The 16,732-nt window shown below is 40.1% G+C and overlaps 2 protein-coding genes across 4 annotated transcripts; one reads left to right on the top strand and one right to left on the bottom strand.

The window, feature by feature from the left end:
• Positions 1 to 445: 445 nt before the first annotated feature.
• mrpl38 (mitochondrial ribosomal protein L38) lies at positions 446 to 9,321 on the bottom strand. Of its 3 annotated transcripts, none has more exons than XM_073867190.1 (10): positions 9,161 to 9,321; positions 6,624 to 6,809; positions 6,385 to 6,516; positions 6,051 to 6,253; positions 5,885 to 5,957; positions 1,633 to 1,678; positions 1,317 to 1,475; positions 1,039 to 1,175; positions 633 to 753; positions 446 to 581 (listed from the first exon to the last, which is right to left on the bottom strand). In XM_073867190.1, the coding sequence occupies exons 1-10, from the start codon at positions 9,246 to 9,248 to the stop codon at positions 566 to 568; spliced, it is 1,161 nt and encodes a 386-aa protein (XP_073723291.1). In that variant the 5' UTR covers positions 9,249 to 9,321; the 3' UTR covers positions 446 to 565. The 3 variants fall into 3 exon arrangements, with proteins under 3 accessions (XP_073723291.1, XP_073723292.1, XP_055031582.1); XM_073867191.1 differs by having other exon boundaries at positions 446 to 555; XM_055175607.2 differs by having other exon boundaries at positions 446 to 753.
• Positions 9,256 to 15,822, top strand: trim65 (tripartite motif containing 65). Its single transcript, XM_055175603.2, has 7 exons — positions 9,256 to 9,409; positions 10,042 to 10,467; positions 10,874 to 10,969; positions 11,254 to 11,484; positions 14,116 to 14,284; positions 14,449 to 14,538; positions 14,637 to 15,822. The coding sequence occupies exons 2-7, from the start codon at positions 10,057 to 10,059 to the stop codon at positions 15,173 to 15,175; spliced, it is 1,536 nt and encodes a 511-aa protein (XP_055031578.2). The 5' UTR covers positions 9,256 to 9,409; positions 10,042 to 10,056; the 3' UTR covers positions 15,176 to 15,822.
• Positions 15,823 to 16,732: the final 910 nt, after the last annotated feature.

Raw genomic sequence — 16,732 nt, 5'->3', positions numbered from 1 at the left:
CTTCATCTGCAATAAATTACTTCAGGATCAATACATGTTTCGAGGTCACCGAGTCACACATTTCACACAAACACGCATTTCCTCTCTTCATCTTCAGACAGCTGTGTGTGGGATCATATTTAAAAACTCTTATGTATTTACACACATCGCCAAATCCCAAAGACCCTGCAGTATCTTTGTTGCATGCTGCAGTTTGGAGATGCTTGACCGATAGGTTTCAGGTTCAGCAGACTTTAACTTTTAGTGATAGTTAACTCTTCTATAAATGCCTTTTTTGCGTGCTTATCAAGTCAATTGCTTGTTTGTGATTTAATCTGGTTCAAGTGAAATTCTACCATAGTTCTTAAGCTTTTGAGAAGAAATGGTCTGTGAAGTAGTTCCAACCATGTCTTAACGATTTAGTTTTCAAGTGAGTTTTTTTGTTTGTTTGTAGTACACTGACACATCATGTTCATGTGGTTTATTAGAAAAAAGTTGTTTCAACAGTACAGTCAATATCCTACACGGGTGTATTTAATAAATCCCATAGGTGGGTGTATTTAATAAATCCCATAGGTGGGGGTATTTAATAAATCCCATAGGTGGGTGTTTTTAATAAATCCCATAGGTGGGGTATTTAATAAATCCCATAGGTGTGTTCTGTTCCATTCCTGTAGCGGTCCAAGTATCTGAGAGGTTGTCCGTGTGGATATTTCTTCTGTGGTGGGTGATAAACCGGAGGTCTTTCATAATCAAACACAGGCTCTCTCATATCTGTAAAGGAAACGACACAATAGATCAACAACAGGTGATTCATCAGTGAGTTTTTCTGCAGGATGTCAAGTCACTTCAAATCAACAAACAAAAAAGATAAAGATGTTTTAAAGGATCTCCCCCTTGACATTTCCCCAGTCCTCGAGAGAAAACATTGTTAATATTTTGTTCAGAGTTAATTGTAGACCTCTTAACATCATGTTCTTGAAATCATTCCAGAAAACTGGTTCTCTTGATAACAAAAACGGAGGTTCTTGTATGGACTGCTTTGTGTGCAACACTTACTAAGTAACTCATGAAATGTGTTCGTGACAGACTCGTCCCACTGACTCTGAAAGAACGCCAGGCCAGCTGGAGTGATTTTATCCTGGTATTCCCTATAGAAATCTAATGTTCGGAAAGTCCGCTGCTTCAGACAATAGCTGAAACATAATGAAAGATTTAAGTTAAGTTAAAATAATAAACCATGCATGCTAGCACAGATAAATAAACATCACTATCATTACTGTAACGTCTAACGTTCACAGTTTACATAAGATAGTAAAAGTAAATGTTTAGCTCACCATGGGGATGGACGAAGGTGACTGCTGAAATTCACCGGGACGTCTTGTTTAAACAGGATAAAGACGTATCTGTGAAATCCTGTTCCTTTGGCTGGAAATGGGCTGATGTAATGACAGATATCTTCTCCAGACATCACAGAATTTCCAGGGATATTCCCACTATAAAGAGTTCATAAAGTTAAAAATAGCAGTAGTGACACTTATACAAATATTACTAATGGACACGACATTGATTTACGGTTGGTTAATATTAGTGATAAACATTCAGGTGTTGTAATAGATTTAGTATAGTACAGATAAGATAAGAGAGACTCACACAAGCCAGTGAAGATACTCCTGCTCACTGTCCATGAGATGTTCATCTGCAAAAAGCAAATACAGCTTCATTTATGGTACTCTGTCGCCCTCTTGTGAATTAATTGTGCATTTTACTCATAACAAGAATTGCTTGTTTTTAATATATACCCTGACAAACAAAAATGAGTGTGCTTAATAAAGAATATGTTACAAAAGTTAGGGAGGCATTGTGTGGAAGACAGAAAACAAGAATCTGTCCTATTTTTGTCCTACACTTACCGTAATACAAGCTCACACTAAAGGACGATGCTTACACTACGTGATGAGATTTATTTTTATTTGTCATTGTCTTCTTATAGATGCACACAAACTACACAACACAACGCTGACAAGCTGTGCACACATACTACAAAACTTGGTTCCCGACCATCAGCGAAAATACTTAAATTCTCACAAGAAATTACAATGATCAGGGGTCTGATTTATAAAACTGTGCATAGGATCTTTACTAAATGTCATATGACAAAAAAATGTAGACTTATAAAACAAAGCAATGTTCCCTTTGTGAATCACAGATCACCCGCAAGTGTGCGCACATGAATCCTCCCCAGACCCCACCTGCAAGCCCACTTTCCCGTCAAGTTGTTTTTTATAAATCACAACCTTTGCGTGGGAACTGGCACGTTTCCAGCCCTTTTTTGTGCGTACGCACGCTTGAGACACCTGGGGCCTCATTTATAAAGCGTACACTGCAACAAATGACTTTCTTACTTGGTATTTTTATCTTGTTTTCAGTACAAATATCAAAGAATTCTTAAATTAAGATGCTTTTTCTTGATGAGCAAAACGACCCAAGAAAATAAGTCTAGTTTTTAGACCAAAAATATCAAATTTAAGTGTTTCGTGCATAAAACAAGCAAAAAAATCTTGAAAATTTTTCTTAAACTCTAAATTCAAGAAAAAATTGCTTACCCCATTGGCAGAATTTTTTGCTTGTTTTATGCACAAAATCACTTAAATTTGATATTTTTATTTTCTTTGGTCATTTTGCTCATCAAGTAAAAGCATCTTAATTTAAGTATTTATAGATATTTGTACTGAGAACAAGACAAAAATACTAAGATTTTTTTTTCTTGAAAATCGTTTTTTGCAGTGTACCAGTTCCCACGCAAAGGTTGCACTGCAAAACTGACTTTCTTACTTAGTATTTTTGTCTTGTTTTCAGTAGAAATATCAAACAATTCTTAAATTAAGATGCTTTTTTCTTGATGAGCAAGATGACCTAAGAAAATAAGTCTAGTTTATAGACCAAAAATATACAATTTAAGTGATTTTGTGCTTAAAACAAGCAAAAATATCTGCCAATGGGGTGAAAAAAAAATCTAAAAATAAGATTTCTTTTTTCTAACACTTAATTTAAGCAAAATTTTCTCACCCCATTGGCAGATAATTTAGCTTGTTTTAGGCACAAATTCACTTAAATTGTATAGTTTTTGTCTAAAAACTAGACTTAGGTCATTTTGCTCATCAAGACAATACATCTTGATTTAAGAATTTTTAGATAATTCTACTGAACACAAGACAAAAACAGTAAGTAAGAACAGTAAGTTACATTGTGTGATCTATAAAAAACAAACTTGATGGGAGAATGGGCTTGATGGTGGTATCTGAGGATGCTTCATGTACGCACACTTGCATGTGATCTGTGATTTATAAAGAGAACATTGCTTTGTTTTATAAGTCTTCATATTTTTTTGCTTATTCCATTTTTGGCTTTTGTGTGTACGTAGACTTTTAGTAAGGATCCTACGCACAGTTTTATAAATGAGACCCCAGGCCATTCATGAACGATCAACTCGCACTTCATTTGGTGGACGTTTGTCCGTTTACACCATCTGCACTGTGATTGGCTGGATTAGTTACAACTTGTCACTAGGTGCGTTTTTATTACAGATTTGCGCAAAACTTAAGCATTATTTTCTAAATGACGACAAAAGATTATTGCGAGAAGACGGCGTTTCCATTGAAGGTCCCGTTCTTTCTGTGTTTTTGAAGTTTTTATTGTGTTTACAGTGCGCGATATAACATATGTTCATGTTTCACGTGTAAAAAATGCGGTATTTTTCACAAAATGTACTTATGTGTGTATCGCTGTTTTCACTGTTCTCAAAACACGCTGATGTCTTCCTTGTTCTATGAAGTCCCTCATTCAGAAATACGTAACGAGTTATGATTGTGTAGTTTGTTTAGTGTGTTGTGATTCGATAGCAGCTTAGCTTGCAGTTAGCTTAGCTGGCGACTGACATATTCCTGTGGGCAGAGTTTAGTTAAAAACTGTTCTACTGATGTCATTCAAGCAGGAAGTAAAGGGCTGTAGTCCAAACCGGTCATTCGCTGTAGGCTTTGAAAGGCGAATTCTGTTAAAGAAAATATATCGCCTGGCATTGAACTTTGACCTTTATCATTTTACAGGTATTATTTATGCTATTATAGAAACATTACACACTAACTAGAGTTTCAAAAATGGGATCAGAAAGAACGTGACCTTTACCAATGGTATCCAACTGAAACTTAGTTTTCCTTTCATGATAAGTCAGTCCAAACATTACATCTGCTTATGTTGGTAATATCACATCAATCATACTAGGCATTATTTTTGCCGAAGGAGACGTAGGAGTATTATTCGAACATTAATGCCAAGGAAAGCCCTTAATACTTAGGAGCGGCAATGTAGAGACAATGACACCTTGTAACGTAATGTAAGCAACACAGTGATTCAGGTAGTTTTCCAATCCTGCCATAGGAAGTGTAGGATGAAACTAGGACAGATTCTTGGTTTCTGTCTCCCACACAATGCCTACCTAACTGAAGTGAGCAAACACTAACAACATATTCGTTATTAAGCACACAAGCACACTCATTTTTGTCTGTCAAGTGTCATATTAAAAACAAGCAAGTCTGGCTATGAGTAGGTCTTTCTGGGATGTAATAGTACAGTACATTACTGTAAAGAGATGTAGAAGTGTTATCCAAACATTACTGGTAAGGAAAGCCTCTTAAAGTTGGGAGCAGACACGTATCGAGGTGTTTCTTACATACCACATCATCTTCCAATATTAACTATGTTTCCATTGCAGTTTTGTGAAATACACCCCTTCCGAATTGCTTGAAAAACCACCTCATGCGAGCGTAAAAGCATTTTTGGGATATGGTAGTTTTTGCAAAAGTTTCCATTTTCAATTTGCAATGTCAATTTGATAGATAATGGAAACGCAGCTATTGTGTCGCTCGCATTACGAGATCATGTGGGAATAATATCAAATAGATTTGAAAATATTATAACGTGGTGTTTCCATTCCAAGTGAATCTTAAAAAAAAATTGCAAAAAAAGAAAAACAAAAGCAAATTAGATCGTGGTTGTTTGTGAAGTGCAGCTTGTAATTGTCAAACTGAATGATGTGCACAGAAGAAGGAATGGAGACTTTTTGATGCAGGCACTAGCAGCAAGGGCATTACGATGACGTAAAGCTCCATATGGTAAAGATAACGTCAGCTGATACAGCTAGACGATCGGTCACGTGGGTTTAAAGTTCGCTACATCAGAATTTATTCCGCAAAATGCGTTCCCATCTCCCATTATTCGCACAAGTCAAAAACCACTTAAAACTTTTTTGCAAAGTAAGGGATTTTTAATTGAAATTGGCACTTTCATGACTCGTTTCTTATGCGATACTTTAAAATGCGAATAAAATCGGGGTGATGGAAACGACAGGTTCGGATCACATTTCTTACATTGCTTACACTCACATTGCTTGAATTAGAACGATTTGGTTGCGATCTAATGCTGCGTTCACATCAGCCACACCAGACGCGATTACGCCACATTTGCGCATCTAGTTTGCATGAATTGAGCATTGCCGCGGCAAATGCGCGAGTTGAAAATTTTGAACTTTGGCTGGAAAACGCGCCACGTTAAGCAATCAGGAGCTTGCTCTAGTAGTGACGTGATTACATGAAGCGAGCGGAGTCGCAGAAGCTCCTCCCAAAACGCGAATTTCCGCACTAATGTCTCGATGACTAGAATTTCACGGGCGAAAGAAGCGAGTAAACTCAAAATGTTCAAGCGGCAAACTAGACGCTTCAAATGCAGCTGGTGTGAACCCACGGTAAGGGTTTCAGCCAAAAACCCTGTAGTGTGAGCCCGGCTTAAGGTGCAGCAACGTATTCGAAGACAAAATGACCAACACGTACAGTTCTGAGTTATTTTGTACCTGGGCTGGTTAGTAACAGCGTCCAGAGAGAATCCTTCTCCGCTTCAAAACTGATCTGAGGTGCCTGTGTCGCCTGAGGAGACCCCAAATTAGACCACAAATCAAAGTCTGGTTACATCACTTCAAGCTGAGATGACCATAATCACACACATTCAAGTTGGCTCACCTGATTTGGTGTTAAGCAATTCCCATAATGCACCACCGTGTTGCTGTCGTCTCCATAAGCCACACGCAGCATCACCCGAGGTACAAAATATGCCATGGGAAACAAGTCCTTATAGATTCCATAGTGTTCAGCGAGTCTCTGGATGTGGTACGGCCCGTTTGACTTCTCCCATTCTGCTTTTACTCGGTCCAGGGGAATGCGAACTGGAAGCCATGAAAAAGAAAAACAGAGTAATCATGATCTGTTGTTTTATAAAAAGGTGCAAAAATCAGCTTCATATAAAATAATAATTTCAGTATATGAAGATTATAATCGTGAATGTGGAGTCCCTCACAGTTGCGCAGTCGATCGGCTCTTTCTAGCTCAGGGTTCTTCTTGTTCTCCATCATCACCTTCCTCCTCTCCCTCACCTCTGTCGTCCTGGAGGGACGCTGGTACGGGAGACCGATGTTGACCGGCTCGACGGCTGCTCACAGACACAATAAAGACAAGATCTAAAGTTTGTATACTGTACACATCTTATGTTTTGGCTGTTTTCCACCTGAACTTCATTCCTCTTTGCTCTTAGTTTACCTTCCTTCTTCTCTTCATCTCTGTATTTCCTGTAGGTCTTCCACCACACATCTCTCCGGTCGGCCTCCTCCGCTGCTCTCACGTATCGAGTGTAACTGCGATATTTCTCCAGGGAGTCAAGCTGGCTACTGTCAATCTCTTCATTAGGCATCAGACCCTGAGGAGGGGACCTGTGACCCAGAACGGCTGTAGATAATTCACAGACATTAATATTTCTGTATTTAGTAAACATATACATATAGGACGGGTGATGGACAGACAGACAGACAGATCGATAGAGAGAGGGATGGATTAATGGAGATAGATATATAGCGTTGGAGGGATGGATGGAGGCATACAGATGGATGGACATACAGACAGACAGAGAGGGACAGACAGACAGATTAGAATGGATGGATAGATGATGGACAGACAGACAGTTTGATGGAGAGAGGGATGGATTAATGGAGATAGATAGTGATGGAAGGATGGATAGATAGAGGCGCACAGATGGATGGACAGACAAACAAACAGAGAGGGACAGACAGCCAGACAGACATATAAGGATGGATAGATGATGGACAGACAGACAGTTTGATGGAGAGAGGGATGGATTAATGGAGATAGATATATAGCGTTGGAGGGATGGATGGAGGCATACAGATGGATGGACATACAGACAGACAGAGAGGGACAGACAGACAGATGAGAATGGATGGATAGATAAAGGAGTACAGATGAATGGACAAACAAATAGCGATGGATGATGGACAGACAGACAGATCGATGGAGAGAGGGATGGATTAATGGAGATAGATAGTGATGGAAGGATGGATAGATAGAGGCACACAGATAGATGGAAAGACAAACAAACAAACAAACAAACAAACAAACAAACAAACAGAGAGGGACAGACAGCCAGACAGACAGATAAGGATGGATAGATGATGGACAGACAGACAGTTCGATGGAGAGAGGGATGGATTAATGGAGATAGATAGTGATGGAAGGATGGATAGATAGAGGCGCACAGGTGGATGGACAGACAAACAAACAAACAGAGAGGAACAGACAGCCAGACAGATAAGGATGGATAGATGATGGACAGACAGGAAATAGATAGATAGACAGACAGACAGACAGAAAGATAAGAGTGGATGTATAAAGGCGAACAGATGGATGAACGGCACAGGGATGAATGATGTAGAGACAGACAGGCAGACAGATGGATGGATAATTGGATAGAGGCGTACAGATGGATGGATGACAGACAGACAGGGATGGATGGATGATGGACGGTCAGAGAATAGATGGATAGATAAAGGTGTACAGATGGATGGACAGACAAACAGCTATGGATGATGGACAGACTGACAAATCGATGGAGAGAGGGATGGATTAATGGAGATAGATAGTGATGGAGGGATAGATGAATAGATAGAGGCGTACAGATGGATGAACAGACAAACAAACAAACAGAGAGGGACAGACAGCCAGACAGATAAGGATGGATGGATGCGTACAGATGGATGGACGGACAGACAGACAGACAGACAAACAGAGACAGAAAGATAAGAATGGATGGATAAAGATGAACAGATGGATGGACAGACACAGGGATGAATGATGGACAAACAGAAAAATAGAGAGAATGATGGATTAATGGAGGTAGATAGCGAAGGAAGGATGGATGGATGATGGACAGACAGACAGACAGATGAGAATAGATGGATGGATGGAGCCGTACAGATGGATGGACAGACAGACAGATCAATGGATAGAGGGATGAATTAATGAAGTTAGATAGTGATGGAGAGATGGATGGATAGAGGCATACAGATGGATGGACAGACAGACAAACAGAGAGAGAAAGACAGCTAAAGACAGATGATGGACAGACAAACAGACAGACAGACAGAGGGATGGATAGAGGGATGGATTGATGGAGTTAGATAGCGATCGAGAGATGGATGGATGCATACAGATGGATGGACAGACAGACAGACAAACAGAGAGAGAAAGACAGCCAGACAGATAATGGACAGATAGATAGACAGACAGACAGACGGACGGACAGAAAGATAAGAATGAATGGATAGAGGCGAGCAAATGGATGAACAGACACAGATTAATAGGGAGATGAATAAATTAATGGAGATATAGATAGATAGAGATGGAGGGATAGATGGACAGACAGACAAGAATGGATGGAGGGATGGATGGACAGACAGACAAGAATGGATGGATAAATAGACAGGGATGGATGAAGGACAGAAAGAAGGATGGATTAATGGACAGACAGGCAGATAGATGGGGATGGATGAATGATGGACAGACAGACAAATCGATAGTAAAAGGAAAGGATTAATGGAGATAGAAAGAGAAAGATGGATGAATAGTCAGGACAGAGAGGGAGAGAGAGGGATGGATGAAGAGACAGACAGACAGAGGTCATGTACACCTGGACCACACAGACACACAAGTACAACAGTCATGACCTCATGATTTAAACAATTAAACATCTCAAGTCTGTAAACACAATCTCGTGACCCCCTCACCTGTAGACCGAACTCCTCTAACATGACTCCTTAAACCCAAATCCACTGCAGACCGCTGCAGAACACACGCAACACTGCGCAGCGCCATGTTGCCGGCCGACGTCAGCACGCAAAACGCGTGACGACATGCGCATACGCCACCCCGTCGCTGTGCTCCAGCGTCACGTGACGCGCAGGTCGCGACGAGTTTCGCCCGTGAGAAAATCCAACGCGCCCGAGATCTTCCTCAAATTTCTGCACATCTGATGGGTAAATATTGTTTTGAGTTTACAGTCTGAGGAGATAATTGATCGCTTTATGTATCTGCTGGGTTTTAAAGGCGTGTCATTTATCGGTTTATTTATTGTTTCGATGTTTCCAGTCAGAATCTGAATGAACGCCGAAATAACAATGACAGTATTTGATCAGGTGTCGCGTGTTTATTAAGTTTGTAATAGATAATCATTGGTATACAAGCTTAAATCCAAACAGCTTTATAAATATTATTAAAAATACCAATCATCCTCCTCTTTACCAATCGATCTGTGGGGTCAGAAACAGCAACGCCCTAAACCAAGTTTATCCATATATCAATCATTCATATTTATCTTTTTTCTTCTTCCGGTTTTTCCTCATTTTATTGCTCTCTCTTCCCCACTGTTGTTCTCTGAAACAGTTTAAATAAAATAAATGTATATTATATGTATCTATATGCATTTCTTATTTAAACAGAAAGTTGTGTAGACATAAGTTCTCATTCTGTGTGTCCACATTTTGTGTAACGCTGTATATTTAATAGTTGCTAATAGGTGGTCTGGTCAGCTTTAAGAATAAGCTAGCATATAGATTAATTTTTTGTGATTTCTATAACATTTATCTAAGTAAAAATGTTGTACTTTCAGGTTTGTGATTCTGTGATGGAGTGCACAATCTGCTTTGAACCGTTTAAATTCCCTGTGACACTCCATTGCGGTCACACCTTCTGCAAGGAATGCATCTCTAAATTCTGGGATGGGAAGGAGAAAGAGGAAGTCACCGTCATCCAGTGCCCCGTGTGCAACTACGTCTACGACAAAATACCCCAACTGAATCGTAACGTGTCTCTCGCAGAGTTAACAGAAATGGTGGCTGCAGGCAGTCCGGTTAAGAGAGATGTCAGCACCGGAGGTCCAGTTCACACGGAGCCGGAGGAGCTTTGCGGACGCCATCAGAAACCTCTGGTCATTTACTGCAAGAAAGACCGTATGTGTGTTTGCTATGAGTGCTCTGTGAAAGAGTGTAAGGGCCACGACCAGATTTTGGTTGTAGAAGAACGAAAACACAGAGAGGTACCAACACACACACCTGCGGTATCTCAAACTAATGTTACGATCAACAATTCCCAGCATTTACTAAACTGAAGGAAATCTGTTCAAAACATGTTCAGGTCACCCAAAAATAAGAATAAGCTATATTTTGTGTGAATTAAATGATACCCTTAGGATTAATAACATTATGGGTGCGGGAATTATATTTTACTGATTTTTTGATACATGATTTTTCCTTTAGTCATTTTCTCAATTACGTGCATGCTGTTTAGTTTATAGGTGCTTTGCATAAAAAACCAACTCTGTGTCATTTCAGTTTGTTGGAAAATCTATTTATCTTGTACTAGAGAATATATTTAAATGTATTATATCGAGTGTCTGTATGTTTTATAATAATCTATTTATCCATTTTTTTTTCTTTTTGCAGGAAGGATTGATGAGGAAGAGTGCTGAAATCAAGAAACAACAGGAAGTTGCTGAAAGATGTTGCCTGGAGCTCAAGGAAAACATGGCCAAATCAAAGGCAGGACATATACCATTATTAACCTCTTTATTAAAGAATAATTTGGCCCAAAATAAAGCTCACAGAGATTTAAACAGACTTGTGGTTTGAGTAAATGGTAACAGATTTCTAGTTATTGAAATGCTGATTGTTGCATTAATAACGTCATGCATAATCAGTCTAAGCGTATTGATTTAGTAAAAATGAAAGCATCACGGGTTGTCTTTTGTGGATATGCACATAAACATCTCATTATCTGTGGTTGTCAGTGGCTTGTTTGTTTAGCAGGATGGTTTCTCTTCCAGGTGTCGTTACAGCAGACGTCTCAATGGGTGAACACCAAGTTCACTCAGCTGATGAAGGTGTTGGCAGAGAAACAGGAAGTGACGGAGCGTTTTCTGGAGCAGCAGCAGGAAGTGACCGTGTTACATGCTGAGGAGAGACTGGCAGTACTGGAGGAGAGACACAAGCAGCTTACGGCCCTGCAGGAGGAGATCAGCAGCCTGCTTTCTCTCCCTCACTGCCAGCTTATCCAGGTTACTACACCACCACTGCACTTTCTAGTTGGTGTCTGTAAGGAGTTCCATTAGTGGTGTTTTCACACCTAGTTAGTGTGAGCCCTCAAAACGCTCAGAACGAGCAGTTCAGTGTGTATATGTGAATAAACCAAGTGATCTCAGACCCCTCTATAAGGACCCAAAAGCGAATCGTACTAAGATCAGAACCGTCTGGAGGTGATCTGAGTTCAGTTCGCTTTTGGGTTCTTTTGTGATTTGATTTATTTTTGACATGTGAACGCAATGAGGTACCAATCCGCTTCGCGTGTCATTTTAACATGTATCAAAAATCAGCTGCTCACAGAAAGTTCTTATGAAGATGTGATGTGAACAAGAAAGGGTCTGAGATCACTTCATTTCTGAAGAACTGACCAATAAAAGAACTGGGTCCTCTTTTGATATTGTGATTGCCAGAAGGACTGAGGTGACATCACATTTGTCTAGTTTCTTTTTTGGCTTACTTTTTTTTTTAGTTATTTTTTGGCCATTTTTGCTTTATTTAAAGGCAGGGTAGGCAGGAATTATCTAAAAAACTTTTTTACAAGTTTGTCTAAACTGTCTTTATATACAAATGCATAATTAAAATGTAAGTACTCTGAAAAAGAGAGTATAAAACTCGAGTGTCTGTAGACCTCTCACGACTGTGTTAAACACAGTTAATTATTTCCATCCGGGACGAAACATATGATTAGCTTGCTCAAATATCACTCTCTCTCTCGCGACCATGCCACCACCCGTTGCTATGGGATCTGCCCAGACATGCGCACACCCGATTGATTTGAACGTGCACAAGGCAATAGGAAGAGCATTCACAACTCACAGAAACTGCATTCACATCTTACAGTACCTGCATATCCAGTCAGCGAAGGCAAAAAAGGAATAAACGAAGCAATCAAACGAGAGTAAATATCGCGTGGATTTTCCTCGAGTCGATGATGCGATAGCGGTATTGTCTGCGGAGTGTAGTCCTCATCAGAGTCAACAATGCTTTCTTTACGGAAACTCTTCCATGCAAAACACTGGCTAAATAGTGAGTACTAACAGCCATCCGTTTATAAAAGCCATCTGTTTATAATTCCTAGTGATTAAAGTTAGGTGTATTATTACATGTGATTGTGACTTGATGTTATTACATGCACCGCGCTCCTTCCTCTCCGCTTGTCTGAGGTAATTCGCGCGTTCATGTGTTTTGGGGGCGTGGCTTAAGAAGAAACCCAGAAGGGAGGGGGTGGAGTGAATGGAAAAATTAGCTGTGTTTAAAACAGTGCTGAGAGGTCTACAGACACTGGATTTTTATACTCTCTTTTTCAGAGTACTTACATTTTACTTATGTATTGATATATAAAGTCAGTTTAAACAAATTTGTAAAAAAAGTTTTTTTAGATAATTCCTGCCTATCCTGCCTTTAACAATGATAGAGGAGAGGAAAGTACAGGGAGGAGATAGGGGTATGGATCGGCAAATGACCACGAGCCAGGAATCGAACTCGGGTCAATGAAAGTGCTAAAGCACCACATGTCAGAGGGCTGCCCACTAAACCATCAGCTCCGATTTTATTTGTTTACTTTAAGTGAACTGTTTTTTTAATGAATTATATGTGTAAAAATGAGAGGTGGACATCAGAGAGTGCTATTCAGGCGTAGTACATTCGCGCGTGAAATTCAGATGCAAATACGCTCATTTTGCAGACATTATCTGGCTTGTAGTCTCAATGGGGTGGTTTCCCTGGACAGGGATTAGCTTAAGCCAGGACTAGGCCTTAGTTTAATTAGGAAATATAACTAGTTTTAACAAACATGCCTTAAAAAAGAAAAAAAGAAGTCACCGGCCACCACTGGTATAATCCCTGTCCAGGAAAACGCCTCAATAGTTATATATAGTTGTATTTAGACTTCAGGAAGCAAATGATAAAATATTGAAGAAATTGCATGATGTTACACGATACATGTATGAAACTTTGCTGACATCAAGGGGTGTAATGTATTAAAACACGATTCGCATCACATTACGTTTTTTGATGGACAGATCGGATAATTTTTCAGATCAGCAAAAATAGGGGTGGAAAAATCTACAAATAAAGAACAAATAAAGAAATTACAAACATTTATAGAAAAGAACAAAATTGCACATTAAGTACGGTCTAAAACTGGCATTGGGTACATAAATCGAATCAAATGAAAAATAACGTGGTCTTTATTATATAAATTAAATATAATTATTATTTTTAGAGCTCAAGTGATTTTCTCTTTGTCTTGGGTTAATGGTACAGACTTACTGTAGGTAGGTTAATTGAGGGTGCTGTCTCTTTAAGATAAGCATGGACCTGGTTTCTGTCTCTAATCTATACATACACACTTTAGACATAAACAAATGTTTTTATTAGAAAAAGAATACTGTGGTACATCCGCGTGTGCATCTGCATAGAGAAAACTGCTCACTTTAGCACATTTTTGCGGTTAAATTGTTTAAAATCACTTGATTGTTAACATTAGCAAGCCTTTTGATGATACATTTTTTAAGTCTGCATATTAATCCACGAACTCCATGTGAGCCGTTGGTCGCGACCGGTACGGATCTGTTTTACCCCTACTAACATCCATTCTTCTGCAGGAGTCCAGACTCATAGAGGTCCCACAGTTCAGTGAAGTTCCTGCAGATGTGACCGCATGCGTTCAGGAGAAGCTGAACCCGGTCACTGAAGTTCTGTCTCGTATCTCTAAACTGGTCTGTGAAGATCTGGAGAGAGCGGTGCATGTGTTCGAAGGACAAGAGAAGGAGGGTGAGAAGATCTCGGAATCAAAGTCTCATCATCAATTTCGATGTCATTTAAGCTACGTTGTTAATATATTCATTGCTGGTGTGAAAGAGATAGTGGAAATTGATCATGTAAATGATGTTTTTGGTGAAATAAACCTTAAACACCTTATAAAAATGTCCCTGTAGGTTCTCCTCAAGATAAGAGGCCAATTCTGGCAGTTGTTCCCAGTCCTGCAACATCATCATATCCAGCCGAGAAGGAGGGTCTTAGCACATGTAACCTATTCTTTAAATTCTTTAAAATACTTTACAGGGTTACTACTATCACAGAATATATAATCAAATGTTTGCAATATTTATTATTTTTCTTTCAGATCGTTGCAGCCTGACCTTTGACCCTCGCACCGCCAACGCTCACTTGCTTCTTTCCCAGAGCAACAGGAGGGCGGAGCATCTCACCTCTGGGCCCCGCCAAGTCAATGACGACGAGTTACGTTTTGACTACACCTGGCAGGTGTTGTGTTTCCAGAGCTTCACGCGTGGCCAGCATTACTGGGAGCTTGAGGTGTCCAAACCGTGGGCTTATGTTGGGGTGACGTACCCGAACATCCCACGCAAAGAGAAGGGTAAACGGAGCATGGTGGGAATGAACGAGCTGTCGTGGAGCCTGCAGCTTGACGAACGGCAACTGAGCGCTTGGCACGCCGGCCGCAAAGAGTCCGTCGCAGGCCGGCTGCAGCTAAACACGCAGCGCCTGCGCATCGGAATGCTGCTGGACTACGAGGCCGGAACGCTGACCTACTACGGTGAGGGACAGGTGCGACTGCACGCCTTCCATTGCGTCTTTTCACAACCACTGTTTCCAGCGTGCTGGATTGGGGAAGGTGTCACTGTTACGCTCTGTGGACTGTGAACCTGAACATATTTGTTTCCTTAAGGAAAATCTCCTTGCTAGGATCTGCGCCGTACATGAACCTGTTGTGTTTTTAAGCAAGGATTTGCGAGAGAAATGCGTAATGTTGCACTGTTACAACCATCCATGGACTGTTTTTGTTTGTATGTTGTGTCTAAGAGAGGTCAAGATTAATTTCTGCTGTATCTAGATTTACAATTATAATTTTAAAAGATTTGTTAACAGATCTTATTAGCGTCAAGCTCGACACGTTCAACATGGCACTAGCAACGCCAAGGTCAGGAGTTTGATTCCCAGGGATCCTTAAACTGATGAAATGTACACTGAAAGCACTGTAATTTACTTTGAGTGAAAGTATCTGCCAAATGCGTAAGTGTAAATGTAGATCATGTTTAAAGATCATGGTGATTTTTTTATAGCCGTGTTTTATTTTCATGTGGATTATGGTTCTGGTAAATGTGAGTCGTATTGTCCACTGTATCTGTTTGACCATCATTTTGGTCATTTTTAAAAATGTAGATGCGTGCAAAGGTAAGGAATGATTGCCGAGGTGCCGTTAAATTATTAGAAAATAATGCACTGGTGATGCGGCCACGATGCAAAGCGGATGCGAGTTAATTTCGAGAATTCAAAACACCGGAGTAACATCCGGTTATACCATGGTTACAGCATAAGACATTGTTCGGATGTTTTATTTTGTGATGTTTGACAGGTTTTTTGCCCTTAAAATGCTATTTTGAGTAGGACTAATGTCTTACGCAGCTCATCTAAAGCCTCCATTGCTAATTCCAAAACGTCATTTAACAAAGAGAGAGAACATCCATATGTGTTTTCAGTACTAGAGATGCACCGATATTAAATTTTTCCACCGATACTGATGTTCAGACTGATATCTGCCCATACCGATAGTTGGTGGTTATATTAAAACTTGCATTAAAGGTGCAGTGTGTAAATTTTAGCGGCATCTAGTGGTGAGGTTGCAAATTGCAACCAATAGCTCAGTTCACAGCTCACCCCTCGCTTTTGAAACGCATAGAGAAGCTACGGTAGCCGACACAGGACAAACATGTCATCGTCGGAGACAACTTAGTAAAAAAGTTAAGTCCGTTAAGGCCTTCTGTAAAAACATGGCGGCACAAAATGGCGTCTTCCATGTAAGGGGACCCTCTGTGTATGTAGATAAAAACATCTCATTCTAAGGTAATAAAAACATAGTAGGGTTGCCGCGGTGACAGAATTTTCCCACCGGTTAATCGGCGCGTCACAAACCCGGTAATCCCGGTTTCACCGTGTGGGAGGGGCTTATAAATGCGCATGCAGACGTGCACATTTTACTTTCACTTTTGAATTACGCAACTGTTTAAATGCAGTGCTTGCGTACGCTGCGTTAAATCGCGTATGAATTTGCGTGCAATGCGAGCGCAACAGCTGGTTTAATTAAGTGCTTGAGTCAATGTGTGCAGGTAATTGTCACAGAACACGCCAGTCCCAAGCAGAGCAACCGGCTACTTCGCCATATAGCGCTGCTTGAATGATGGGTTTATTATTTTTCTTGAT

Source organism: Misgurnus anguillicaudatus, chromosome 4, assembly GCF_027580225.2.
Source record: "Misgurnus anguillicaudatus chromosome 4, ASM2758022v2, whole genome shotgun sequence".
Classification (NCBI taxonomy): Eukaryota; Metazoa; Chordata; class Actinopteri; order Cypriniformes; family Cobitidae; genus Misgurnus; species Misgurnus anguillicaudatus.
Note: the sequence above shows the minus strand (reverse complement) of the source record. Positions and strands in the feature narration are given on the sequence as shown.